Source organism: Bubalus bubalis, chromosome 12, assembly GCF_019923935.1.
Source record: "Bubalus bubalis isolate 160015118507 breed Murrah chromosome 12, NDDB_SH_1, whole genome shotgun sequence".
Classification (NCBI taxonomy): Eukaryota; Metazoa; Chordata; class Mammalia; order Artiodactyla; family Bovidae; genus Bubalus; species Bubalus bubalis.
The window spans coordinates 2,073,000-2,100,506 of NC_059168.1; the positions used below are offsets into that span (position 1 = coordinate 2,073,000).

At 54.6% G+C, this 27,507-nt stretch overlaps 2 protein-coding genes across 6 annotated transcripts; one reads left to right on the forward strand and one right to left on the reverse strand.

The window, feature by feature from the left end:
• Positions 1-757: 757 nt before the first annotated feature.
• Positions 758-11,456, forward strand: FAHD2A (fumarylacetoacetate hydrolase domain containing 2A). Of its 3 annotated transcripts, XM_006059849.3 has the most exons (9): positions 758-923; positions 1,714-1,757; positions 4,007-4,257; positions 5,586-5,802; positions 9,371-9,430; positions 9,635-9,797; positions 10,837-10,945; positions 11,056-11,143; positions 11,248-11,456. In XM_006059849.3, exons 3-9 carry the CDS (start codon positions 4,013-4,015, stop codon positions 11,308-11,310), a joined length of 945 nt encoding a protein of 314 aa, XP_006059911.3. In that variant the 5' UTR covers positions 758-923; positions 1,714-1,757; positions 4,007-4,012; the 3' UTR covers positions 11,311-11,456. The 3 variants fall into 3 exon arrangements, with proteins under 3 accessions (XP_006059911.3, XP_006059912.3, XP_006059910.3); XM_006059848.3 differs by lacking the exon at positions 1,714-1,757 and having other exon boundaries at positions 759-923; XM_006059850.3 differs by lacking the exons at positions 1,714-1,757; positions 9,371-9,430.
• Positions 11,457-11,536: 80 nt separating this feature from the next.
• On the reverse strand, positions 11,537-24,352 carry GPAT2 (glycerol-3-phosphate acyltransferase 2, mitochondrial). Of its 3 annotated transcripts, none has more exons than XM_025260612.2 (22): positions 24,240-24,352; positions 21,638-21,766; positions 21,396-21,509; positions 20,635-20,708; positions 20,125-20,229; positions 19,751-19,879; positions 17,330-17,429; positions 16,799-16,932; positions 16,386-16,485; positions 16,072-16,284; positions 15,609-15,728; positions 15,359-15,441; positions 14,899-15,017; positions 14,142-14,212; positions 13,811-14,069; positions 13,576-13,724; positions 13,384-13,461; positions 12,807-12,938; positions 12,611-12,731; positions 12,445-12,510; positions 12,164-12,219; positions 11,537-11,836 (listed from the first exon to the last, which is right to left on the reverse strand). In XM_025260612.2, exons 2-22 carry the CDS (start codon positions 21,698-21,700, stop codon positions 11,720-11,722), a joined length of 2,403 nt encoding a protein of 800 aa, XP_025116397.2. In that variant the 5' UTR covers positions 21,701-21,766; positions 24,240-24,352; the 3' UTR covers positions 11,537-11,719. The 3 variants fall into 3 exon arrangements, with proteins under 3 accessions (XP_025116397.2, XP_044781520.1, XP_025116396.2); XM_044925585.1 differs by lacking the exon at positions 24,240-24,352 and adding an exon at positions 23,907-24,216 and having other exon boundaries at positions 16,799-16,899; XM_025260611.2 differs by lacking the exon at positions 24,240-24,352 and adding an exon at positions 23,907-24,215.
• Positions 24,353-27,507: the final 3,155 nt, after the last annotated feature.

The following is a 27,507-nucleotide window of genomic DNA, read 5'->3' on the forward strand; positions in this document are numbered from 1 at the left end:
GAACAAAACTTCTCAAATGCAACCCACTCCCTCTGAGGACATTCCAGTGGCCTCCTGTGAGATTAGATAAGGGTCAAACTCCTTCCTAGGGCAAATAAAGCCCGTGATGGCTCCTTGATTAAGTGTTGGGACTCTAGCCCAGACCCCCTCCTATGTCTCCATATGCCAGAGGCCTGGAAAGTAAGATTGTTTGTTTAATTAAACCACCTCTCCACTAGAATACCTGTTTTCTAATAATGGAGGTTATGCCTCCCACTACCCTGTGTGCAGCCCATATGAAGACAGGGCTGTAAAAAGATGTAAAAGGCTGCACTTGGGGTCAATATGACATCTTGAGTAAAACACTTCCGGCCTCAGGTTGCCCAGATGTAAAATGGGTACAAACATCCCTCCTCTCTTCACCGATCTTGCACAATCGGAAGCCTTGTCTTTGTCAACCAGCGCGCCATAATTTGGTCTCCACCGCGTTTTCCTCAAAGATCAGAGCAGGGCTGGTCCAGATGCAGGGCCTCAGGCGGGCCCAGGGCGCAAAATTTCAGGAAGCACCCACTTTCAGGTTCCTGCAAGCGCAGGGCGTCCCGAGAGCGAGTGCCTCCGGGAACGTAGCGCCCGGCGTATGGAGTCTGCGCCAGCAGGCCTGCAGAATCAAGTAAGAGACCACCTACCCTTCAGCGCTGGGCCCGCCCCCTCCGCAACGTGCTTCCGGCATCGAACTAGACGCCCTGCGATTGGCCGTTGTCCCCGTGACGCCACGAGAGCGCGCCCGCCTCCGCTGACGTCTTATTTAGGGGAGCCCCTCGGCTCACCCCCTTGTTAGAACCCTAGGCTGGTAGCTGTCTCACGAGCTCAGTACCTGCGCTCAGGCGCCGGGTGGTCGTGGTCTCGGGCCCGCGAGTCCTATTCCCGACAGCGCAGGGCTCCAGGTAGGTTAGATCTGGGCCGGATGGCGGGGCACGCTGGGCCTCAGCCTCCCTCCCGGCCTCCCGGGATGGGCAGGACTGAACGCTGCTGCCCCGCCTCTCCGAGCACTCTGGTGGGGTGGGCGGGCCTTTCTGAGCGCCCACTGAGCTAGGCATACAGGGAAACTGGGAGACCCACGCAGGGGCCCAGACGAGTGAACAGTAGCACGCGATCCCGGGCGCAAACCTTTGTCTCGCAGGCTTATGACGCCTGCGACGCCCCAGGTCCCAGCCTTTTTGCTTAAGGACCCTTTTCCGGAGCTGGATTGAGCTCAGGCACTGTGGCTCACTGATTCCCACAGAAGCAGCGGGGCCACTTTCTGGTACCTTGGCTGGTGACTTCACCCTAAGCCTCAACGCCCCTTCTGTGAAATGAGGCTCTCTGCCTGGAGGGATCGCTATAGGACGAAATGAGAACCTGCAAGGGTCTGTCGCGTGGGAAGGTCAGCCTGTGGGTATCTGGGAGAGCAGGTGACAAGCCCTATCCCGGAGGCAGTAGCCAGCAGATCAAATTTCCCTGAGCATGGCTGAAGGATTGCAGGGCGTCCCTGAGCCTCCTATCTCCTATTGGAGGTTCCTATTTCTCATCAATACCCTTGGGCTAAAGTGTCCCGTGCTTAACACCCCGAGGACACGAGGACACGTTAACCCAAATCAAGAACTCCAGTGTCACCTGGACCTGGATTCAAGTCCCAGCACTTTACTGTAGATTTTTTATCTGTGAAATGAGACCAACAGACCCTGCCTTCCACAGTTGTCAGGAGAATTAAATCAGACATTGCAGGTAAAGCACTTAAGGTAAGACCTGGCATTCAGTGGGATCGGTTTAATCTTAGTGTGTGAAGTATCTGAGTGCTAACACTGTAGCTTGAACAGCCCTTGCCCGTGGCATGGTTGGTGCTTGTGTAAGGTAGGAGGGTAGGAGGTTTTAAACTCCTGGTTTCCTGGCTAAACTCATCAGCCAGCACAGTGAGCAATCAGAACAAGTGACTTGGATCTAATCAGTCTCTAACTTATCAAGGCAGACCAAATCATCAGAGAACCAGGAGTCTGGGATTACCTCCAAGTGCCTGAGCATAATGCATGCTAAGTCTCTTCAGTTGTATCTGACTCTTTGTGACCCCATGGGCTGTAGCCCACCAGGCTCCTCTGTCCATAGGATTCTCCAGGCAAGAATACTGGAGTGGGTTGCCATGCCTTCCTCCAGGAGATCTTGCTGACTCAGGTATTGAACCCATGTCTCTTTCTTCCCCTGCATTTGCAGACAGGTTCTTTACCGGGTCACCACCATGCCATGCCCTCCTCCAGGGTATTTTCCTGACCCAGGGATTGAACCCATGTCTCTTACATTCCCTGCATTGGCAGGCAGGTTCTTTACTCGGGCACCACCTGGGAAGCCCAAGCATAAAGGGCTACTTTTGAAAGCAAGGAACCATGAAGAGGAGGGACTTTTGGAACAGAGGCCAGACTTAGAAACAAAAAAAGAAGAGAATGGATTTTGTCTTTGAGTGGAGCCTAGAACTCAAGATGGGACCTGAGCCTTGTTGATACTTTCTCAGTGATTTGATGAGGGATGGCACCTCCTCCTGAGATGGATAATCACCAAGCTTTCCCAAGTAGTGAAAAGTCAAGCCCCTGCTCCAACATTCCTTCTTTCAGCTGAGACTAGCTGAGAGCCTGCTGCATGGCAGGCACAGTACTAGGCACCACGCACCCAGTAGTGAAAGAGACAGTCATGGCCCAGGGACCCAGAGAGGAGAGGGCCCCCGTCAGGCTTGGCCCCTGAACTCTGCCTGCAGCCTCTCCCCAGGCAGCCTGTACTCTCCCCCATGCATGGGTGCTTATTTGCTCAGTCATATCCAACTCATTGTGACCCCATGGACTGTAGCCTGCCAGGCTCCTCTGGCCATGGGATTTCCCAGGCAAGAATACTGAAGCGGGTTGCCATTTCCTACTCTAGGGGATTTTCCTGACTCAGGAATCAAACCTGTGTCTCTTGCATCTCCTGCATTGGCAGGCGGATTCTTTACCATAGCACTATCTGGGAAGCCCAAATAGGAGGGTAACAGGATCAAATTGACATTAAAAAAAAATTGCTTCTGTCAGCTTGTCTTTGAGTGGAGCCTGTTTGACCTGCAGTCTCTTGCTCATGGTGGGCCCCCCTTTAATGAATTCCTAGACCTATTCATTTTAGCCTAGCCCACACTTCCTCAAGAAACTCGACAAAGGCAGGGCCCTCAATCTTCCCAGCTGCTGCTGCTGCTAAGTCACTTCAGTCGTGTCTGACTCTGTGCAACCCCATAGACGGCAGCCCACCAGGCTCCCCCGTCCCTGGGATTCTCCAGGCAAGAACACTGGAGTGGGTTGCCATTTCCTTCTCCAATACATGAAAGTAAAGTCGCTCAGTCGTGTTGGACTCTTCACAACCCCATGGACTGCAGCCTACCAGGCTTCTCTGTCCATGGGATTTTCCAGGCAAAAGTACTGGAGTGGGGTGCCATTGCCTTTTTCGCAATCTTCCCAGAAGTGGTCTCAATTGCTGAATCCTACTTAACTACATCAGTTGTTAACATCAGTCTTCCCTGCAGGCAGGATGGCAGGGCTGAGCGTGTCTGACCTGCATTGTTTGCCTCAGCGGTGCCAGGTACAGCCTAAGCTGTGAGGAGGCACTGGGTGAAGGAAGACTGGAATCCTGGGGACCTGGCTTAGTGGCTGGCATGAAGTAGTTGCTTCTGTAGAAGTGTTTCATTGCTGTTGATCAGTTGCTAAGTCGTGCCTGACTCTGAGACCCCATGAACTGCAGCACGCCAGGCTTCCTGGTCCTTCACTGTCTCAGCATTTCGTTACAGGCCCAGAATTGAGCAAAACATGACCAATACATGGTGAGCAATACACGGTGAAATAACTTAAAATCTGGACCACTTCCCATGCCGTGTGCCGGGAAAAGCTGATGGGGCAAAAAGCCTTGGGCTGCAGCTCAAGGAGCTTTGGGAGCCCCAGCGATGGTCTCAGGCCCTCTGTCCTCGGGACCCACTTTCTCCCCATAGGAGCTGATGCTGGGGTCCAGTGGCAGGAGGTTGCTCACGACTGTGCTGCAGGCGCAGAGGTGGCCCTTTCAGCCCTCCAGAGACATGAGATTGGTGCAGTTCCAGGCACCCCACCTAGCGGGACCCCACCTGGGCCTGGAGTCAGGGAATGGCAGGGGTGTCATCGACCTCAACGCCTTTGAGCCCACACTGCCCAAGACGATGGTGGAGTTCCTGGAGCAGGGAGAGGCCACTCTGTCAGTGGTGAGAAGGTAAGTCAGCAGGCAGCACGACCCTGTCTTAGCTGCCCCGTTCTCCCTCGCTCCTCACCACCCCATCCCCGCCTTGGGAAACAGAACCAGAGTAGTTCTTTTGCAAAGGATCAGGGTAATGCAGGCTTCCTCTCTCTTAGCAAAGAGCCTTAGGAGTCTTGTGTGTCAATAGCCTCAGTTTACAGGGGGACCCAGGGAGGATGACTGGCCTTCCCAAGGCCACATACTTGGTGAGGGGGCAGGATTCTACTCTGCCCCACTGCCTTCCCGAGGGGGCTAAGGCCTGCTTGCGGGAGGGGTTGGGACCTGGGGCCCTAAGAGGACTGAAAAGATGTTCTTAAAGACAGTTCTTGGGTTTGAGTTGGACTAGGTAGGTGCCTCCCTGAACCCAGGAGCCCTATGGGGTCTGGTCTAAAGATGCTGAGACACAGGAAATTAAAAACTAAGTTAAGAAGCTAAAGACACTCTGGGATGTCATTTTCGCCTGTTAAGCTGATATGAATACAGGTGTTTGACAGCACACAGTGTTGGTAACAGTATTTTTCCCCTACTTTCATATTCTTGCAAGATCAGAAACTCCTTCCCTGTCCTTTATTAGAGAATTGGGTGTATCTACTGTGCAGTAATATACAACCATACAAAAAAAGGAAGGTAATAGACTTTATATGGTAAGATCTCTAAAATACATATTTTTTAAAAGATGTATATAACATGCTGTTATTGGCATAAAAAAGATGGGAGAAGAGTATACACAGAGTGACTGTGAAGATCCATACAGGACACAGCACTTGTCTATGGGGAGGGAGTGGGGTGACTAGGAGAATGGGTGGAAGACAGAGCTTTCCCTTACCCCCATTTGCACCCTTTGAATTCACTTACATGGAAATTATTATGTATTTCTGTATTATGTAATTCCGTATTATGTTGTTTAGTCGCTAAGTAGTATCAGACTCTTTGCGACCCCACAGACTGTAGCTCACCAGGCCTCTCTGTCCATGGGATTTTCTAGGCAAGAATACCAGAGTGGGTTGCCATTTCCTTCTCCAGGGTATCTTCCCAACCCAGGGATTGAACCCTCGTCTTCTGCATTGACAGGTGGATTCTTTACCACTGAGCCACCTGCGAAAGCCCATATTACCTAATGGGGGATCGGGAATCAACACTAGATGAGCATAAACAGTGCTCTCATATCAAGGGGCAATAGCTGGGCTTGATTTTCAATGCGGACTCTGATGGTTGATCTAGAAAGTATGTTTTAAAAAGCAAAGCTTGGTAGCAGCTGCAGGATCTCCCCAGCAAACCCCTCTCTCCTGTTCTGGTCTTTGCAGAGCACTGGCCACCCAGTTGCCAGTCCTCCCACGGTCAGAGGTGACGTTCCTGGCCCCAGTCACTCGGCCAGACAAGGTGGTGTGCGTGGGCATGAACTATGCGGACCACTGCAGAGAACAGAACGTGCCTGTGCCCAAGGAGCCCATCATCTTCAGCAAGTTCGCCAGCGCCATTGTGGGGCCCTATGACAACATCATCCTTCCGCCCGAGAGCCAGGTGGGTGCCTGCCCGCCATTCCCCCACCCCGCGTCCCTGGGGCCCATCACAGGTGCTCAGCGTCCAGCCTAAGGGAAACACCTGTTGCTCAGTAGCGCATTAAACAGAAACTCCAGGGTATTATACAGTGATAAGACAGCTCATGGGGGGAAAAAAGACATTAATTGTTTTCCTGTTTGATTATAAAAGTAATATACTTGCTTTATAGAAAATAAAATATGTAAAGAAATTATAAGTTTCATAATTTTCAAAATTACATAAATACATAAAGAAATGAAAAGCTACACATGTCCCCACTGTGCAGGGCTTGCAACATTTATGTTTTACTGTATATCTTCCCAGAATTTCTTTTTCCTTTTGAACTTGTGTTTTGGGGGAATAGCCAATTAACCATGTTGTGATGGTTTCAGGTGAGCAGCAGAGGGACTCAGCCATACACATACACGTGTCCATTCTCCTGCAAACGCCCCTCCCATCCAGGCTGCCACATGACATTGGGCAGAGTTCCCTGTGCTGTACAAAAGGTCTGACCTTGGTGGTTATCCATTTTAAATACAGCAGTGTGTACATGTTCATCCCAAACTCCCTAACCATCCCTTCCCCCCGTCCCAGCAACCGTCAATTCATTCTAGCCAGTGAGTCTCTGTTTTGTAATTAAGTTCATTTGTATCACTTCCCTTTATTATTCCACACATAAACCCCAGGGTTTTTCTGTTTCTGTCTCTGTTTATACTGTGCATATGCCTACCATTTACTTAAGTTCCCCATCAAGGACATTTTTCATGCCATTAGATATTCTCCCCGACGGTTTTTAGGTCACTGCTTAGTTTTCTCTTGTGTCAGTGGCGATACTTCATTCAGTAGTCCTCATATTGCTAAATAGGTTGTTCCCAGTTTTTAGCTTTTGTAATGTTGCAGTGAATATCCTTATAGAAGAGACTTTGCATATCCATGAATGTGTGATTATTTCCTTTAAATTAACTCTTAGAATGTGAATGTCTTTGTCAGAGTATAGGCAGGGTTTCAAAAATTAGCCAGAGTGACCTTTGGCTGCAAAAGCAGTTTACGTAGCCACCAGCGGTGTATGTACCCGTACTAGTACTTTTAAATTTTTAGTTTAGAAGTACTTTGAAAATTATAGAAAAGTTGGGGAAACACACAGCGACTGCCCAGAGTGTGGACCTGGAGTCACCACGTGCATTGTGCCGCCTTTGCTTTTCTCTCCCTGCCTTCCCGCTTCTCTGCTGCTTTCCTTCCCTCCTGCCCCACAGGCACACGCACACTGTTTAAAGGGGGGTTAGTAGAAAGAACTTTACAAAGTAAATTGTAGACGTTGAGCCAGTTCACTCATAATTGCAAGTCATGTAGCAGAGCAGTCCTGCCCCTGGTTTCCTTACCCTCCTGCTCTCCACCCAGGCGCCCCTTCCCAGTAAAGTCTGTTGCTTTGTCAGCAAAAAAAAAAAAAAAGTTCACTCGTAGAAACTTCAGCATACGTCTCCTGAGAATAAGGACAGTGTCCTACATGACCACAATACCATTACCACAGCTAAGAAAGTTAATATTAACCATATCTAATACATAGTCCAACTGGGAATATTACCCGTTGCCTCCAAGGGTGACTATTAACTTGGGTCCCATTTTGATTTTTGGAGTTGGTCCAGGATCAGTCAGGGTCACACATTGTTTTTGGTTGTATCTCTTAGTGCCTTTTGTCTAGAACAGGGATTCACAGACTTTTTCTCAAAGGGCCAGTTAATAGTAAGTGTTCGGCTCTGAGCGCCCATCAGCGTCTGTAGTAACAGCTCAGCTTTGCCGCTGTTGTGTGGAAGCAGCCTGGCTGGTCCATGGAGGAACATGGCTGGGTCCAGGAAAACTTCATTTACAGGAACAGAGACAGCAGACAAGCAAGGATTTGGCCTGTGGGCCTCAGCTTGCTGACCCCTGATCTCAGCAGTTTTTCTCCCTACCCTTTTTTATCTTTCATGACAGACTTTGAAGAAATCAGGCACATTGTCTCATAGCGTGTCTCACACTCTGGATTTGTCTGGTCAGTTCATCATGATTAGATTCAGGTTAAACATTTTTGTAGAGTTCTACACAGCTTAATCTGTTCAGGCTGCTGTAACAAAATACTGTAGAATGGGTGACTTATAAAACAACACTTGAGTTCTTGAAATTCCGGAGGCTGGGAAGTCCAAGATCAGGGCACCAACAGATTATGTGCCTGGTGAGGAACCCTTCCTGGTCCACAGGTGACTGTCTCTTCACCGTGTCCTTGGGTTATGGAAGTGAGCGCTCTAACATCGCTTTCCTCATGGGGGCTCTGCCCTCGTCACCTAATCACCTCTCGTGCCCTCACACCTCATGCCCTCACACTGGGGTTTAGGTTTCAGTCTGTGAGCGGGGGGTGGGGTGGGACACCGACGTTGCTGAGGCAGCAGGCGCGTGCTTGCATCCCGTCCAGTGTCAGGTGGTCCTGAAGTTTGATCGCCTCATTTCCGTGATGCTCACGTGACCTCTCCATGGTAAGGGGCCTTTCACTGTGGTAACTGGTAAACAGTCTGCAGAGGAGTCACTGAAGCCACGTGACTATCTTATTTGCCCCACAAGTTCTCTTCCAGGGATCATCTGGTCACCCTTCCCTGAATCCATTACTGCAGTAAGGGTTAGAAAAAGGTGACTGTTTCCTTCTGTCATGCCTTCTACTTTTATTAGCTGGTATTCTGTGGAGAAGCACTGCTTGGCTTTTTGTTTTACCCTTGTCCCGTTATCACTGTAAATTCCTGACTCTTACTTTTATCCAATATGTCATAGTCCATAGTCCATCATGGACATTCTCTCTGATACTCAGAGGATCTGTTTGGTCAGGGGGCGGCTTTCGGATGGCCCCCACCCACATCATTTTCTGAGCACTCCTTCCTACGACGAAGCAGTTCCAGGCTTGTCTCGTACTCGGGTCACCGACTTGGACTTGGCCGTTTCCCTGAGTAATCCAGTTCTTTTTTGTGTTCACGGTTGTTACTATTAGAAAAGTCAGTTTGCATGGCTAACTTGTATCTACTTTATATTTGCGCTTTGCTGATTATGGAACGGGCTGAGCATGTTTTCCTTTTTGTGGCCCTGTGTATTTATTTTTGTAAACTGCTTATTCAAGCCTTTGGCCCACGTTTATTTTGGCACGTTGATCTTATTATTTAAGTGAGTTAGTGCATTAAAGCACTTAGAATAGTGCCTGGCAAACAAGTAGGGTTCGCTATTGTTATTCGGTATTTATCCTTTTTTGGAAGTATCAAGAGTGATTTCGGTACAACTCCCCCACCCCCACCAGATTGCTCTTCTGCAGTCACTGGGGTCACTCTGCCTGCCTCCAGCGGTGCTGCCTCCACCGCCCCAAGGCCACAGTCCACACACGACGCCTCCCCTGCGGGCCTCCCCTAGAGCTGTGGTCTTCCACACACGGGCTGGCAGCCGCCCCACCGTTCAGAGGCCTGGCCCCGTGGCAGGAGCCCCTCAGCAAAATAACGGAGCCCAGAGCCAGGCAGCTTACTGCCCCTTTCCCGCCCTACAGGAGGTGGACTGGGAGGTGGAGTTGGCCGTGGTCATTGGAAAGAGAGGCAAGTACATCAAGGTGAGGGAGAGAGGGCCAGCTATCCTGGCACTGCAAAGTGGTTGGCATCTACCCGCTCCTGACACTGCCTTGCCCCTCACCCACCACCACCTCTGGCTACCTCCAGCCACTAACATGGGATCAAGGCTTTGAGACCCTTTGTGACAGGGCTTGGTGTCACCAAGAGCTAACCTCCAATCTGGCCAAATCCCCTGCCCCCCACAGGCTACAGATGCCATGGCCCATGTGGCTGGCTTCACTGTGGCACACGACGTGAGTGCCCGTGACTGGCAGATGGGACGCAATGGAAAGCAGTGGCTGCTGGGGAAAACCTTTGACACCTTCTGCCCTCTGGGCCCTGCCTTGGTGACCAAGGACAGCGTGGCAGGTAGGTCTCTGACGGCCCGCTTGGCAGCTCCTCTCCTTCCTCCTGCATAGATACGTCAGCGAATCCGCTTTCCAGAAGGGGAGTGAGGGGAGTGAGGGGCGTGGCCCGCCGAGGGCCCGTCCCCAGCTGCCCTTTCGTTGACTGTTGGATTAGAGCAGATCTCTCCACCAGCCTCCCTCCCCGTCCCCCTCACTGTAGAGGCCTACAGCAGCAGAGGCGTGACTCTGCACTCAGGACGTGAATTACAGGGGAGGGCTCTCTCCTGACGGCTGGGTCAGGCTTCCTCTGGCTGCCACCATCTGGGAGAGTCCTTACATTGGAAGGAAGCAGAGACGGCCTTGGAGCATCACAGAGAACAGCTGTTCCCGAGTCCCCGGCCCTTTCTTTAGTGAAGGAGATGGGAGCTAACCCCCAGGGCCTCACCCGGCCACTGTGTAGCCTGGTGGCAGCAGCTGCAAGCAGCAAGGGCACAGTGAGAGCCTGGAGAAAAGACAGGGGTGAGGAGGACAGCACAGCCCCGGGCGGGAGTTGTCTGTGTAATTCAGCCTCACGGCGCCCTGGGCAGTCAGTCATCAGTGAAGTTACACTGTGCTCCTGGGGGCGTGCTTGTGACTGTGTGAAACACCAGGGAGTTAGGATGAAAGTGCAGGTTACCCAGGACACATTTACAGGTCAGCCGCCAGGTGCAGGTCTTCACTGCTGCTCAGGCTGCTACCCTGTGGCTTTGTAACACCCAGTCAGCCTCTGCTGCAGATAGAATCTGTTTTTTAAGGCAAAACCCAGCCACTGTTCTCTGCCCCTGGAGTCTGGAACACCCCCTCATTAACCCACCCAGTGACCACTGGTGGGCGCTCTGCTGGTGGTGGGCACAGGGAGGCCTGGGCAGGCCGGAGTCCACACAGACTCCAGGGTGGGGAGCCCAGCAGACAAGCCTCTCCCTGGCAAGTTACAAGGCCACCCTGTGCTTTCGTTTCCTGGTTGTCAGGAGGGGGTTGGGGGGCGGAAGGGAGAATCCCAAATGTGTCGTTTTTGGTTTCAGACCCACACAACCTAAAGATCTGCTGCCGAGTGAATGGGGAAGTGATGCAGAGCAGCAACACCAACCAGATGGTGTTTAAGACAGAAGAGCTGATAGCCTGGGTCTCCCAGTAAGTGGGGCGGATCCTGGCCCCAAACACCACCTGTGGGCTTTACTGGGCCCCCCATGCCAGGCTGTGGCACCCCAGCCCCTGACCTCACCTGGCCCTTCTGCCCGTAGGTTCGTTACTCTTTACCCAGGGGACATCATCCTGACCGGGACGCCCCCAGGTGTGGGTGTGTTCAGGAAGCCTCCTGTCTTCCTCAAGGTAGGTTGGCTGAGCGAGGAAAGGCAGAGGCCTGGTGGCGTTGGCTCAGACTATGTGCGCACCACACCTCAGGCCTGACAGCCTCATGGCCCACTCTGTTGCAGAAAGGCGATGAAGTCCAGTGTGAGATTGAAGAACTGGGTGTCATCATCAACAAGGTGGTGTGATGCCTTCTGCTGCAGGCAGAAGGGGCATTTGTTCCCACGGAGCCCAACATGGCGAGAGGCCCGGTGCCAGCCCCCTCGAGGCTTCTCTTCATGTAGAGGGGGAGGAGATGGTGCTCACCTCCTCAATAAACTTCTATCTTCCTTTAGGATGTGTTTCCAGGAGTGAGAGGGCATTCCCACCCAGTGGGGAAGGAGAGCAGATACATACACATGATCACACCAGAGAAACAGTGCTGAGCCTGGGCACAGGGGACTCATCCAGTCCTCTAGTTTATTGCAGCAAAGGATGCAGAAAGCAAGGCATAGTCAAACCACAAAGATTTGACAGTCCAGCTAATAAGTCTTCTGCTTCAGGGCAGGGCTGCGGTCCAGGGCTGAAAAGTCTCGACATGGGCTCCTCCCCACAGTTTTAGCTACAGATGAACTGCCGGATGAACTGTTCCAGCTTTTCCTGGCTATCCCGGCTGGCAAAGGCAGGGGACAGGTGGAGCATGGGGCCTGTGGGGCCGGGCATCTGCTGCAGCACCTGAGCCGCAGAGAAGGGCTCTGAGTGCTCACATGGGCGCTGGGCCCCTCCCCTGGAAAACTGACCCCCTAAGCCTTAGTGTCTGAGGTCAAATGCTGCCTCTCAAACATCCTGATGCCCCACCTGGGAGCAGGATGAGCCAGTGGTCAGGGAGACAGAGGAGCAGGAAAACCGTCCTACCTTCCCCAGCTACTGTCTGCACGCCTGCTCTTGGGAAACCCTGGGTAAGTCCCCGAGTGGGTACAGCCAGCTCCCCTCAGCAGCTCTGTCAGGGTATGGGGGTGGGAGGCAGGGGGACAGGAGGATGGAAAGACCGGCCCCTCTCACCCCCAAGTCTCTGAAGGTCCAGATGGCACTGACGGCAAGATTTGGGTCCGCACACTCTGGATGAAAGAGAAGTGAAGGCTGTAAGTGGGGACGGTCCCTGGCACAGCTTCTCTTCTCTTTAAAGAGGGAACAACCCAAGGAGAGGACTCAAGCTGGACCCAAAGGCCTCTACACTGCAGCCAGTACTCCTGACCTCGGGCTTTCACTGCCCACTAGGGGGCAGCAGCCAGCAGCCGACCTCCCCCTGCCTCCCTGGGCCTGGGCTGGCTGCTGGGCCTCACCGAAGAGCCCTTCCTCCTGGGCTGTGGCCTGTAAGAACTGGAACAGCTGCTCCGTGTAGCCGGACTCTGTGAGGGAGAGAGTCTGAGACCTGGGCCCCACGCAGGCAGAGCTCACCCCGCACCGTGTTCGGCCTCTCCTTAGGATGGCACGGCGCGCGGGCCTCACCCGTATCCGGGAGCCGTCCTCGGTGGAGGAAGGCGGCAGCCTGCGCAAAAGCCTTCAGCACTGGGCTGAGCAGGCGGCAGAGGAAGAGAAAGAAGTCGGGGCAGCGGGACTGCTGGCTGAGCTGGAAGGGGACAGGCCAGGGTGAGGGCGGCTCCCACCGCCTGCCCCGCCCCCTCCCCAGCGGCGCCCCACGCACCCTGAAGTAGCGGCCCTCCGCCTCCTCGAAGTCCTCGCTGTCGCTGTCGCTGAAGTCCCCGCTCAGTCTCCACAGCAGTCTCGCACTCAAACGCTTCCTCCCTGTGTCACAGGCTGGCTGGGAGCCCGGGGTCTGAGGGCCGGGGGAGCCACGGGGCCCTGTCAGGCTGGCCAAGGGCCAGTCTCGAGGCCCCCCAACGGGGTACATGGCCATCCAGACGCCGGGAGGTGAAACCAGACGCAGACCTGGGGGGCCGAGGAGGATGCCCCAGGCCACGCCAGACGGCGACAGCTGCTGAGAGGACATGAGCACCTACCACAGGGGCCACAGCCCCTGTGGACAAGAGATGTGGAGGGCAGGGGGTCTGCAGAAGCCCCCAGAGGTGCGCCTGTCAGGTCCTGCCAGCACAGGCACGCACGGGCCCAGTGCAGGCATGGTGACACCCCGAGGTGGAGTGTGGCGGCGGCAGCACCCAGGCGTCTATTCAGCTGGGGCCGGGGCTGCCCTCCCCCACCCCCACACAGGGCAGAGGAGCCGGGGCCCAGGCAGGGGCTTCTGTCTGCAGCCCCCTTCCTACCTCCTCAGCCACGAGGAGCCCACACTGGATGAGACGGTCCAGCACCTCCTGACAGTAGCAGTAGGAAGACTGGCAGGGCTGAGGGGCGACAGGCACCAGTGTGACCTCAGGCAAGCCCGACCAGACCTGCCGCCACAGGGCTGGGGCAGACGGGGAGGCGCAGGACTGAGTGGGCTGCGGAGGAGGCCTGACCTGCAGCAGCAGCAGGTCCTGTGGCAGCAAGTGTAGCAGCAGCAGGATCTGGCAGTACAGCTCCTTCTGGCTCAGCAGCTCGATGCCCTGCAGTTCCCAGGGGCCCTCGGGCCGCACCCTGCCTGCCAGCAGCCCTCGCACAGCACAGGCTGGGGGAGGAGGCGGCGGACATGAGGAGGCGTGTCATGCCCCTCACCCCTACGTGTTCCACCCACCGCAAGCCCTGGGGACTCACCACCCACAGCCTCGCTCAGGAAAGTGGGCAGCAGCTCGGCACTCAGGCGTGCCAGGGACGTGAGGCCTGGGCCAGGGCGCGGAACCACCAGCAAGTCCCCCTGCTGGATGCGCAGCAGGGCCACATGTGGCCGCAGCAGGCTCAGCGTGTGCTGCACCAGGCACCGCAGCTGCCCCGAGAAGCCCACGTCAAAGCCACGCAGCAGCGTCTCCTCTGTCAGCCAGGAGAACTCCCCCAGGAGCTGCGACAGGAACACGCCCTGGGTGGGCAGAGGGGGACTGAGCCAAGGGCCGTGGCTCCTCCCCTGGGCCCTTAGCACCCCGGGCCCTACCTTCTGGTGCTTGAACAGCAGCAGCGTCGCCATGATGGCCGTGCTCATCACCGCGGAGCTCGCCACGCTGGCTGGAGCCAGAGGTCAGGGATGCTGGTCAGGGCCGAGGCCCAGCAGCCCCGTCCCTGTCACTGGGCAAGTGTTCCCAGCCAAGAACACACCTCCCTGCCAGCAGCCACATACACACTCCCACACAACTCCACCCTGGGAAGGGCACAGCAGGCCTGGTCCCTGCATGCCACTCTCCCTGGTGGAGAATTGACATCTATCAAATATATGCTGCAACCCAGGCTGGGAGCTCAGAGACCCTCCCTGCCTCCTGTAGGCCTGTGCTGTGCTTAGTCGCTCAGTCGTGTCTCTTTGCAACCCCATGGTGCTACCCACCAACCCACAGTCTCTGCCATGGCAGAGACACTTGAGAAGATGGTAACTATGCTGTTAAGAGCCCCCTCTGTTCCAGGTACCTGTTAAGCCCCTGACATACATTATTCAGTTCAGCCAATGTCACCTCAAAGTGCAGTGGGCCGGGCAGCTGCTTGCTTGTGTGCTCTGACTTAGTGGCTCATGTTCCCCCTGGCTGCCCCCTCCTCAGGGGCAAAGACAGGGACAGGCTCCACTCTTCATGTGCCCCAAGTGGGCCCACAGGAGGGGGAAGGTGCAGAAACCCACCTGGAACGGAGGGCCCTGACCCACTGGCCAACTCGGAGAACACAGTGCTCAGGAGCCTCCCCCATAGGCCAGACTGAGGGCCCCTCACCATTCAGGATGTGCCAGCTCAGCCTCCTGACCAACAGCTGGTCCTTCTCCCTGAGGGACAGAAGGGGTCCGGTCACAGGTGTCCACTCCTGCTCCTTCTCAGTGTCGGGGACAGCCGTACTAGAATAGAGACACAGGCCACAGGATGAGGGGACCAAGCGTACAGACAACCACGGGGCACCCAGAACTTTCCAAATACAAAGGTGAGGGTGTTTCCCGTCCCTGCAAGAGCGGGCCCGTGTACCCTTAGTGCTTTCCAGGCTGGTGTGCCATAACCCACACCCAACTTACAGGCGGGGTGGGGGGCACCTGGATGGTTTGAGATGACAAAGATTAGCTGGTGAGGGGAGGCTGGGGCTGGTGATGTGTCTGTGGTCAGGAGAGGAGGGGGTGCCAGCTCACAAGCCGGGATCTGAGAGCTCCCTCCCTTGCCCAAAACCCTCATACTCCTCTGCCCTTACCACTGGCCCAGCACGATGGGCTGCAGCAGCTGCTCCAGGGTCTGCCTGCTGCCCCAGCAGCTTCTGGCATTGATGATGTATTCCTGCCCAGGACAAGGCTGTCAGGTGGTCTGCCCTGGCCCACCTGGAAGCCTACATACAGCCCATCTGAATTATGCCAGGCCGTCCTTGCAGTGGCCTGAGGGCCAGGCTGCCAGAAGCCCTAGGACAGACCACAGGTATGCCCAGCCTTGCCCAACAGGGCCCACACCTGCAGGGAGAAGGGCTGGGCCAGATGCACACGGACACAGACTCGGCGGCCACAGCCCCAGCGTCGCAGGGTCCGCAGAACAGCCAGAGCGCCTGTCCACAGCCCCAGCGGGGCCAAGGCCTGCAGGGAGGAGGAAGGCGCTGAGGGAGCCGGCTTGCCTGGGGCATGCTTTCTGCTCCACTTCATCTTAGGCTCAACCTGGCACATGACTATGACCTCTCCAGGCTCATTTTCTTGTCTGTGAAACAGGAGAAATCCTTTCCTAGCAAGGTCTTTGGGAATGAAATGAGAAGATGACTGTTACAGCCTTGGTGGGTGCCACAGGATAATGACCATAGGGGTGGAACTGCTTTGCACTCCCTCCTTAACCCCAGCCCCGAGGGGCCTCTGTCACAGGATACAACACTGTGCCTCCTCTCTGGAGATGGTATCCACGTGGGGACCCAGGGCAGGAAGGTCTTACGTGGCATGTATCATGGGGTGCCTCTGGAACCAGGTCGTAGGTGACAGCCACCGGCACAAGCAGAGTGTCTGGGACGATGCCTGCCTGGACCCCCTGCACCACCAGGCCCAGCCAGGACAGGCCCAGGGCTGACAGCCGAGGCCCCCGAACTCCAGGGGGCTCCTCCAGGAAGATGAGCAGGGGCTGCCTGCTGGCCAGCAGCTGCTCCACAGTCTGGAAGTGGGTGGAGGGAGGCAGGTATCAAAACCAGAACAGCTAAGGCCCCTGTTCCCTGGCCTGGCCCCATAAACCACCACTGGGGGCACAGCACTCACCGCATGGACCACAGCCCTTGCAAGAACCCCCTCAGGGCTGTCTGGGGAGAGGTTGGCCTCTGGGGGCAGAAAAAGCCCCCCAAGTTTCTTCAGCAGAGCTCTGTGGGGGCACAGGGAAGAGGAGGTAAGGTGCTCAGGAGATGGGACCAAGCAGGAGGCTAGTGAGAGCCGTGGCCCCCTCAGGGCCAGCCTGGGTCCTGCCTCAACACCCTGAGACCAGGCATGGCCCTAGAGCCCACAGCTGACCCTCCATCTGAGCCCCACAGGCTGGGCTGCACAGTATGCTGAGAGCAGAGGGGCCAGGAAGAGACCCTCTGGGGAGCTGATGCTAGCAACACCACCTTCCCTCCCCCACACCTCTATCCCAGTCTGGGGACCTCGCCACTGTACATCCAAGGGCATAAGCCTTTTACCTGAGGAGGGGGGAACAGGTGCGGGGGTCCCAAGCCACACGGAGCACGCCCACGCCCTGGGAGAGCAGCACAAAGGGCAGCAGGATGCCATCCAGGACTGACTTGTGGGTAGAGAGGAAGACGAGCGGCGAGCCCTGCTCCAGGGAGAGCCAGAGGGAAGTGCCAAGCCACACCCCCGCCCTGAAGATGCAGGCAGCCGAAACCTAGCGCCTCCAGACCCAGGGCAGTCCCAGAGGGAGGGAGGGTTCGACTCAGCAGGCTTTCTCTGAGCACATTTCCCAAAAGCGGAGGAGCTCTGTCAACAACTTTTAAGGTAATGCATTGACGTAATGGTTGTTAAGACATGATGAAAAGCCGTTAGAGGAAGCCTCTAGGGAGCAGGACCGTGAGACACGAAGACAAGGTCGTCAAAGAGCAGTGCATTTTTCCCACCCAGCTGACGGGGCTGGTCCCAACTTAGGGCTTGGCCTAGCCTCTGCTCCTGTCCCCGCCATCCCACCCCATCCCCATCCCAGTGAGGGCGGGCCTTACTGCCTGGGCGGCCTTCTGGACCATCTTCATCTGGCCCCTGTACAGCTGCACGTTCAGGAAGAGGCAGTTCAGGAACCGCAGCAGTGCCCAGCTAAACAGCCTGCAGAGCAGTGCCCAGTCTGAGGTATGGGCCGCCCAGAACTCCTCTAAAGCAGGCACTACTACTGTCCTCATTTTACAGAAAAGGAAAGTGAGGTTCAGAGTGGTTGTAGAAGCTGCTGGGTAGGAAAGAAAGCTAAGAAGTGGGGGTGCTGGGACTGGAAGGTGGGCCTGACAGCAGAGCCCACACCTGCAAGGTGCTGATACTCCCCTAGGAAGACGTCATGGGCCACTGCCTCAGAGCACGTCTGTGCCCCCATGCATCCCAAAGGAGATCAGAGAACCAAGACTCTCTCCAGGCATAACCAGCCTTGTCTTTGCAAACTGCTGGGGCAAGTGGACTAAAAGGGAGGGGTTAGTGATGTAAGAAGGAAAGGGGACAATGAAGGGGCAAAGTCTGGGGAGGGGATGTCCAGAGCCTGATGAGAGGACTGGCTTTCAGCGGGAGAGAGGCATAGATGCAGGCAGCATGGAGACACGGAGGACACGTGGCATGTCCTCATCAGATGGCTCCTGTTTCTCCATGAGGCGTGATCAGGACACAGCGCGTGAGTCAGAGAAGCAGCAGTCCAGGTCAGGGCCTTGGAGAGCGCGCTGTGCTCCTCTGAGAATCACACTTAAAAAGGAAGCAGGTCTACCCACTGTGCGTCTCTCCAGTGACATTCAGCTGCTTCGATGCAGATAAGGCAGGTGGCTAGGTTGAAACACAACTGGGTTGTGCCCAGTGACTCCCTCCCAAGGACACTTCTGTCACCCGGGGCCCTGGAATCTAAGCTAGGCCTGGAGGGCAGGAAAGACAGGAGGTGGGCTGATGGCTGGTGTAAGGTGCTCAGGTCAAGGGACTGGAAGTCATGACAAAGCCAAAGAATGGTCACATGGAAAGCTGGTCACAGGTCACCAACAACCTCTACTTCCTGTCCCTGTTCACTTGACCCTTCAGCACTTTCAGGACGGCTGAGCCTCACATGTGCTGCCCTGTACCCTTTCCCTCAGTGACTCACTCCTCCCTGGCTCTAAGTATCGCCTATGTGCCAAAGATCTGCAAATACACATTCCTGGTCTCAACCTGTTTTCTGTGCTCCAAATTCATATATTAATATATAAGCAGCTGCCTCAGTGTCTCCACCAGTATGTCAGGTGTCAGAAAACTTTTATGTCCAAAACACCTTTTGTGGGCCAAATTCACTCCTCCCCAAGCCTGCCTCCTCCCTTCCGACCACACCACCAGGCGCTCAACCAGACGCCCAGCCCACCTGCAGCGCCCCCTTTCCCTCCACTGGCCCCATTCCAACCCTCCTGTACATCAGTGAGTCCTGTTAATTTCACTTTCGTTTCTCCATCCATTTTCCCAAGTTCTACTGCCATCCCCACCCCCCATCATCTCACCTAGACTAACAAACCAGCCTCCCCAGAGGACCTGTTCTCTATTCTTGACCTCAATTAACCTTGCTGTCATTCTCTGTCTAAAACCTTTCCATTGGTTTTCATTGCACTTAGAAATCAAATCCAAACATCTTGTATACCGCTCTGCATATCTGCTCCCTTCTACTTCTCGATTTTGTTTCCAACAACTCACTCCCTCACTTGCCAGCTTCCAACCACATCAGCTTCTTGAGCAAACCTGGCCTTTTCCTGCAGCCACAGCTCATGCTGTTCCCTCTGGGAGAACTGCTCCCTGACATCCTCACTTCCCCGAGGCTGGCTCAGTTCCCCCTTCTGTCCCTGGCTTACAGGTCTCTTCCCCGCCTTCAGGTTTTCTCAGTCCTAGCCCTTGTTCTGTCCTTCTTGCAAGCATGTGCCACCTCCACTTCCCCAGAGGCTTGCTCTGCATCTAAGAGGAGCTGCACCCTGTGCAGGACACATGTGGGAGGAAGCAGGTGGTGACAGTGGCGGGTATGTGTGAGTGAGTGGGCAGGCCTACAGATGGGGACCCCGGTCTCCTCTCTCCACCGGAGCCTGACCTGGGGAAAGGTGGAGGGGCAGAGGAGGCACTGAAGTCTAGGTCACAACCAGGCGTTCCTGAGATGATCCCCCTAAGCCCCCACCCTCTCAGGACAGATACACACAGGCCAGCAGTGGTGAGAACATGGACTGGAATCTGGGAGCTGGCTCAGATCAAAGCCCTTCCCCCTTCCCCAACTGGTCCCCTGAAGGAGCCAGCTGTTTTCAAAATTCTCAGTGTCCAGATCAGGGCTCTTCCAGGCTGTCTGGTAAATACACCACCCAGCTCCCCCAGGAGAGGAGTCTACTCTTTCCCCAAGCCCAGCCAATGCTCCCTCCCTAAGGGCAGAGGCCCCAGCCCAGGGCCCTTGGCAGAGTTACCTGAGCAGGAAGGGGCGGGGCGGGGCCTGGATGTGGCCCAAGATGCGCTGTACCTCTTTCCTCACGTGGCTGGGCACCTGGCCTTCCCCAGCCCCTCCCGGGGCCCTCCCTGAGATGACATTCCGCACCCTGTGGTGGAGGGCGGGGGAGGTGGTGGTTGCAGTATAGGGCTGAAGCAGGCCTAAGGTCACTTCCCTCAGCCCTGTAGTCCCCAGGGCACAGCCTCCAGCCTTCACCCTCCATCTTTAAAAAATGGTCCCTGACCAAGCTAACACTCTTGAAACCAGTCCTTTCAACCAGCCCCGCCTAGAGCCTTTGTCATCCCTTTAAGGATCCCAGAAGTACCAACCAGTTCCCAGTCCCTGCCTCCTCACCCAGTGCTTTCCATGATCTTCTGTGAGGCATCCTGGCAGGGTGGTATGTGCTGCTCCAGTGACCACAAGAAATAGCAGAGCCTCCGAACCAGCCAGCCCCGAAACCTGGGCACAGCCCCCAGAACAGGGGGTAGATGTCTCAGAGCCACCCCTCCCCTCAACTAGGGCCCACAGAGGGTATTCCATCAGGAAGGGATCACATCCTAGTCCTGTGGACTGGGAACACCTGAGCTTGGCTTATGGAGCAGGAAGAGGAAGCACCTGCCCACCTGGGGCCCATTCCTATCCCCTCTCCCCAGGGAACAGGGTACAGGTTCAGGGCTTGAAAGCTCACAAAAGGAGCTGAGGGAAACTCCAAGCCTGCCTGTCCCCACCCGTGGGTTTGGAGCAGAGGGCACAGTCCATTCTTGTCCCATCAAAAGAAGAAAATGATACCACAAAGCAGGGCCCCAGCAGCCCTGTACCCAAGGGCCCTGCCCACCACCCGGCACCACCCCCAGCTCTGACTACCTGGTGTTCTCCTCCTTCACCAGGATCACATTGCAGAAGCCAAGGTCCATTATGCTTCTGTGGAAGAGGGACTCCTGCCGGAAAGGGGCAGAGAGCATGTCCTTGGGGGGTCCTTTGCAAACCGGCAAAGGAAAGCTCCTGCTCTGTCTTCTGCAGTCTTTCCCTGATGGGCTCTACAGTCTACCGAGAGATGGATTATAGCACTGCAGTTCCCAAAAGATGTCTGACCTCAGATCCTGAAGTTCACTTAGGAGAGAGGGCTCCATGGTCAAAAGGAAAGGGCTGCAACCTCTACAGAATCACCCTCTTGGAGAGTAGCGTATCATCTCTGAGAAGTTCTCTCACCAACAGCAGGGAACACGTAGCCTGGATCTCCACAAGAACCCTGAGTCCCACCAGCACCAGCACACAGCACGGACCTACAGAGGCCCCAGGCATGTGCCGAGTGCTCGCCGACTCTGAGTGGACAGTGTCTCCAGGCCCTCCACTCTGAGTGCAGGCATGCTCAGACCCCAGCCCTCTGGCCTCTCAGATCCCTCTGTACCTCCCCACCCAACTCTCCCAGGCCTGGGAGCCAGAAGCCAGGAGCAGGCCCAAACCACCAACCAACAAACACTAGAGCACCCATTCCCCTGAAAGACAACGGGCTGGGGAAGGGCTGGGCTTGGAAGACATGAAGGAAACTGCTTCCCAGGGCTGCGGCAGCTGTGGCTCCCAGAACCAAGCTTCCCAAGGTAGGGCCTGGCTTGACCGTCACTCACCCAGCTCTTAGGGGTACAGGTCTGGCAGCAGCGACCCACAAAGGGGCGGTATTTCCCCAAGAATGGGGTGACAGCCTCCAGCTTCATCCCAAAGCCTGAGGACCACAGGCTGGTCTGGAAAAGGGCCACAGGGAGAGATGAGAGGACTCAAAGTCCTTGACAGAGGGAGGCGGGCTCCAGGAGTGAGGGGCACAGGACGGGAGGCAGGAGGGTAAAGGGTGTTCTGGGAATGGGAATGCTACCTCCTGACCATCCTGGCTGCTTTTCTGCTGGGTTTGGAGTCTGGCTTCCGCCATGGTGTTCATGGGGGTCTACAGCATCTGGGAACCAGCCACCTCTGCGCCCCTCCTCTCTCTCCAGAAGAACCTGACCTGGGAAGAGGAAACAGGATGGAGGAGGTACTGGAATCTGGGCCAAAACCAGAGGTTACTGGAGTGACCCCCACGCCCCCACCCCAAAACAGACAGACAACATGCAAGCCAGCAGTCGTTTGATCCAGGGCTGGAATCTGGGGGCTGGCTCAGATCAAAGCCTTTCCCCTCAATACCCAACCAATCCCACCAAGGAGCCAACTATCCTCAAAAGATCTCACAGTGTCCAGATCAGGGCTACCTCAGGCTAGCACTCAGAAAATGGGTTGTCTCATCGTCGATATCCACTCTGCCTTCTCACAGCACAGATGGGGCTGTATTAGAGACTCTGACACTTTCTGTGCACTAGGAAGGAACAAGCCTGGACTGGCAGGAAGGAGGCATTAGGCGGCCAAATAGGAACAGGACCACTGTCCCGAGGCCACCAGGGCCTGCTCAGCACCAGAAGACTGCCCCTTTCCTCTCAATCATTACAAGAATGAGGGCCGAGGGTACTGGATGGGTGACCGTTCTCTGGGTCAGAACTCAAAGAAATGCCACACAGACCTGTCCCCAAGGAATGGTCTTCTGGTTGGGGATAAGACACTTTTCCACAACTGGTATCCTCTCACACAGCACTCTCTACAGAAGATCCCACTTGGTATCGCCTCGGCCTCCTCCTTTCTACCACATTATAACATCCATCTTCCATAAGACAGCACCAAACCCCTCCTAGTCCAGAAACTGGGCCCTAAAAACCCTTCTCCCCTGATCTCCCTCCGTGTCCCTGATGCATAGGCTGATCCAATTATTGCTATCATCTCTACCCTCACTACACAGTTCCTACTCCTACCTGGGAATGCCTTCTCCCTTCCCATCACCTCCCCAAATTCTAAGTCCACGGCTCTAAGTCCATGATGCTTCTGCATCACCTTCCAGGTTTTTCCTCCCTTCCTTGGTTCCCCCAGCCCAAGCCTGACAGGAAAGAAGCCTCCTCCAGGGTTAGCCCATATCATCTGAAAGTATCCTGAGGGCAAGAGCTACAATGCACTCATCTTCGTATGCCCAGCCTTCTGCCCTGCCCAGAGGAGGGACCCAGGAGATGCTAGTTAACTGACTGTAACTTCGCCTCCCAGAATTCCTCTGCATCTCTCCTCTTCTCCTCAGTTAGCAGTTTAGAACCACAAGACCAAGCGGTACCAGGATCACAATTCCCCAGTGAACAGCTCTGCTAGACTTATCTGGAACGCACCTCCTCCTTTGAAAATGTTCTCCCAGCCCAATTCACTGACACTTGGCACAGGAAGTCCCCAAGACCAGGCTCCAGTCTGTGGAATCCTGCCTGCTTGGCAAGGAGGGTGTCTGCTCCCCAGCTTCAGAACACCCCCACTCTCCAACCTAAACCCCCTAGATCTGGGCTAATGCTACAGGGACAGAGGAAGGGCAGGATATGTTAAGACAAGGCAAGGGATAACTCCCAGTCACCAACCAAGTCAGCTACTCAGCTCACACAATCCAGGGCTCAGTTTGGGGATAGATCTTTCTAGCACCCCAGCCCCCCAAATGGGGACTTCTCTGTCAGTCTGCAACTCCTGCCAGGACACCCCTCCCCGCAGGACCCCAACAGCAGAGGCGGCAAACTGGCCACTAGAGGACCAAATGCAGTTCACAGATGTACTTTCTTCGGCCCTGCAATCTTCTACAACTTGGCGGATTAACCTCAACATTTAAAACTAGAGAGCTTGTCAATCATAAATCAACTAAAAATAAACAAACACTTTTTAAAAGCCAGAGAGCTTGTTACTTTAAAACAAAAACAACAAAACAAAGAAAGAAAGAAAAAAAAAAAAAAAAAACCCGCGTCTCCAGCGGCTGTTGTTAAAAAAAAACAAACACAAACCAGCGACCTGGCGTCTCTGGCACGCACCCCACAGGGCCTCGGCTGGCCAGAGCCCAGCGCCACTGTCCCCATGCCCCTCGCCCGGCCGCACGCGCCCTCCCGGCCGCCACCACCTCAGGCACACCTGACGCCCGGCCCCTGTGCGCATCCGAGTTCGCGTCCCTGATCAAAACATCGAATCCAAACCCGCTCCCCTGCCTGGTATGCCTGTTCCCTACAAAGAACATGCTGAACATGACCCCTTCACCCTGCAGCCCGCACCTGGAGTTGGGGGAGAGGGGACTCAACTCAGCCCCTCACAGACCCACAGCGAGCGTCCCCCGAGCTGCCCCTAGACGGAAGGAAGGGGTCCTGCCACACTGGTTCTGCGTCCAGGCTGACGAGAAGCCGAGGACCACACTTAGCTAGGCTCTCTGAGGGGCTGCCCTTCAGACCAAGGACCCCACAGTGGGCGCACAGGGCCGGCCCCCTGTCCAACCCTCACCAATCCCCAGAAAGGCCTTCCGGGTTGGCACCCAAAGCGGGAAGGCCCCTGAGCGGTCCTGAGCCTGGCCCGACCCAGCCCAGCCCGGGAGCAACTCCCTCGAATCCTACCTCACACCCGGCGCCAACTCCCGCCAAAGTAGCAGCCGGAAGTGCACGCCGACAGCCTCTGCGCGCCGTCTGAAAGGCATCTCTGAGAGCCAATTGGAAAGCGCGCAGGGGCCGAAGCCCCGCCCCTGGCGCCCTGCCGCGACGCACGCTGCGTGGCCTCGCGGCCCTGAATATGGGTGGGCGGGGCTGCTTGTGTGCCTTGGCGTGTGGGGTCGTCTGGCTGTGGAGTGTTCAGTTCAGTTCAGTTCAGTCGCTCAGTCGTGTCCGACTCTTTGCGACCCCATGAATCGCAGCACGCCAGGCCTCCCTGTCCATCACCAACTCCCGGAGTTCACTCAGACTCACGTCCATCGAGTCGGTGATGCCATCCAGCCATCTCATCCTCTGTCGTCCCCTTTTCCTCCTGCCCCCAATCCCTCCCAGCATCAGAGTCTTTTCCAATGAGTCAACTCTTCGCATCAAGTGGGCAAAGTACTGGAGTTTCAGCTTTAGCATCATTCCTTCCAAAGAAATCCCAGGGCTGATCTCCTTTAGAATGGACTGGTTGGATCTCCTTGCAGTCCAAGGGACTCTCAAGAGTCTTCAACACCACAGTTCAAAAGCATCAATTCTTTGGCGCTCAGCTTTCTTCACAGTCCAACTCTCACATCCATACATGACTACCGGAAAAACCATAGCCTTGACTAAACGAACCTTTGTTGGCAAAGTAATTTCTCTGCTTTTCAATATGCTATCTAGGCTGGTCATAACTTTCCTTCCAAGGAGTAAGCGTCTTTTAATTTCATGGCTGCAGTCACCATCTGCAGTGATTTTGGAGCCCCCAAAAATAAAGTCTGACGCTGTTTCCACTGTTTCCCTATCAATTTCCCATGAAGTGATGGGACTGGATGCCATGATCTTCGTTTTCTGAATGTTGAGCTTTAAGCCAACTTTTTCACTCTCCTCTTTCACTTTCATCAAGAGGCTTTTGAGTTCCTCTTCACTTTCTGCCATAAGGGTGGTGTCATCTGCATATCTGAGGTTATTGATATTTCTCCCAGCAGTCTTGATTCCAGCTTGTGCTTCTGCCAGCCCAGCATTTCTCATAATGTATTCTGCATATAAGTTAAATAAGTACTGGTCATGTACTGCTCACTTTCCCAGGCGAGCTCCATGGGTGCATGAGATGTCCGTGAGACCCAGGGTACTTGAAGAATGGGGATGCGTGGGCTGCCAAGTTCTAATGAAAGCTGTTCCCAGGGTTTGTGAGTGCGTGGTGAGTCGTGTGCGACTCTTTGAGAGCCAATGGACTGAGGGTCCTCTGTCCATGGGATTATCCCAGCAAGAATACTGGAGCTGATTGCCTTTTCCTACTCCAAGGGATCTTCCCAACACAGGGATCGAACCTGTGTTTCCTGCTGCTCCAGAATTGACAGGCAGGTTATTACTGGGCCACCTGGGAAGCCCTTCCCAGGGTACACATGCTGCCAAATCGACGTGAAGGCTCTAGCAAAATCCCAGATTAGGGACACTTGGAAAAGAAATCCCCAGAAGCCAGTTTTGGATCATGAAAAGCAAGTCAGGCCTCCTCGGTGTCCTTTCCTTTGTTGGTTAGAATGCTAGACCACAATTAGGAATATACTGCAGTCACCGGGTGCCTGAGTGTCAGCTAGCCCTGTGACTGGTATGCTTATTGGTGTGGTTGTTTGGTAAATATCCAGCTCCTGTCTCCACCCTAACATCCCTTTGTTCTGGGAACACCATCTGTCTATGCAGTTGAATTTCACAGTTGTCAGTAGGCCCCCGGCCTTCCTTCTTAGGGAGATTTAATGCTCAGAAGTAGCCCAGAACAGATACTTCACACCCAAAAGTTGCATGGATTATGATGGTAGAGACCAGGTCTGTCATCCAGCAGAGTTTCTCTCCTCAGTCATTTTGCTTCTTTGGAAGAAGTGTTTTTTGCTCACGTTGTTTGCTGCAATTTGGACATTTTAAAAGAAGCATACTTCTCAGGCCTGGATTTTAGCTGGGATACCGAGCATTCAGTGTACTCATCAAGCAGTGCACAGAAGACGTGGAACTCCCATGCCATGAGACCTGTGGGCCAGCTGCTGTGCAGACTGACTGGCTGACTGGGACCTTGGGAGAAACAGAGAAACTCCTTGGGTCTTCTTGGCCCCACCCAACCTGAACTGGACTTCAGGAACCCCACCCCAGGCTCAGGCCAGATAGCATTGCCCAGAACATCCTGATGCATGTAGCTGAGCCTCTGGACCCAGAGGGATGAAGAGCCTCCCTGTGGTTGGGGGCCAGTGTCCCCTGAATTAGACGGGCTTCCCTGCTGCACGTCATCTGTAGAAGAGGACTTAGGCTGGCACTCATCTGGGCAGGAGGGCTCTCGGCCTCTCTGTGGGGTCACCAGGCGTGTCCTCTCTGTTGTCAAACTTGGCGAGCACCGGAGGGCATGGTGCTGAGGAACATTCCAGGCCCACTCCTCATCTCCCCTTGGATTTCCTCCCTAGCATTTACTTATCAAAGGACTGAGTGCCTGCTCATTGCTGGGTGAGCACAAAGTCAGGGTGAAGACACCCCCTCAAGTAGTCAGCTCATGCTCTTGGGAGGGGTGGCCCAATATACGACTGTGTCAGTTCTCCCTAAATTAATTTCTAACTCCACTATAATCGCAATGAAAATTCCAGCTGTGTAAACTTGCTCTGAAATTTGTGAGGAGAGATTAAACGTCTAAGTGAAACAGGGATGGGCAGGAAACTGCCTTACACAGATATTCAGATGTATGACAGTGACATCGTTTTAAAAACAAATGAAAAACCAATATGGTTTCAGTGAAAGAATGGATAACTCACTGGAACACCATGGAGAGCTCAGAGTTGGATCCCTGGTTACTGGGGAGCTTTGTATGTGATAAGAGGTGCACCTCAAGCCAGTGGAGAAAGAGTTGTTCTTATTGGGAAAATGCTGACTCACTTTATAGAGAAAAATGATGTTATCTCGTACAAGATGGTGGATTAAAGAATCAATGTGAACAGACAAATTATAGCATTGATAAAAAATACATGAATGGAAAATCTTTGAGACCCAGAGGGAAGAAAGGATTTATTAGACAAAACTTCAAAGCACAATCCGTAAAGAAAAATAAAGGGAGAAATATATTGTGTCACAATTAAAAATATCTGTTCCAAATGATATGTTACACAATGAAAGAAGATATGCGCTAAGTCTAAAAGAACAACAAATCCTTTGTCCATTTATTTTTCCTGTTGGAGGAGGC

Bases quoted from the DNA above. Each gene is read 5' to 3' on its own strand.
- FAHD2A (XM_006059849.3), top strand. From the start codon at position 4,013: ATGCTGGGGTCCAGTGGCAGGAGGTTGCTCACGACTGTGCTGCAGGCG. The intron at 10,946-11,055 runs GTAAGTGGGGCG...TTCTGCCCGTAG, and splicing joins CTGATAGCCTGGGTCTCCCA to GTTCGTTACTCTTTACCCAG. The intron at 11,144-11,247 runs GTAGGTTGGCTG...ACTCTGTTGCAG, and splicing joins AGCCTCCTGTCTTCCTCAAG to AAAGGCGATGAAGTCCAGTG.
- GPAT2 (XM_025260612.2), bottom strand. From the start codon at position 21,700: ATGAACACCATGGCGGAAGCCAGACTCCAAACCCAGCAGAAAAGCAGC. The intron at 20,230-20,634 runs GTAGTCAGAGCT...GGCTGTGCCCAG, and splicing joins GTGAAGGAGGAGAACACCAG to GTTTCGGGGCTGGCTGGTTC. The intron at 13,462-13,575 runs GTCAGGCCTCCT...GTCGCCCCTCAG, and splicing joins AGGACCTGCTGCTGCTGCAG to CCCTGCCAGTCTTCCTACTG.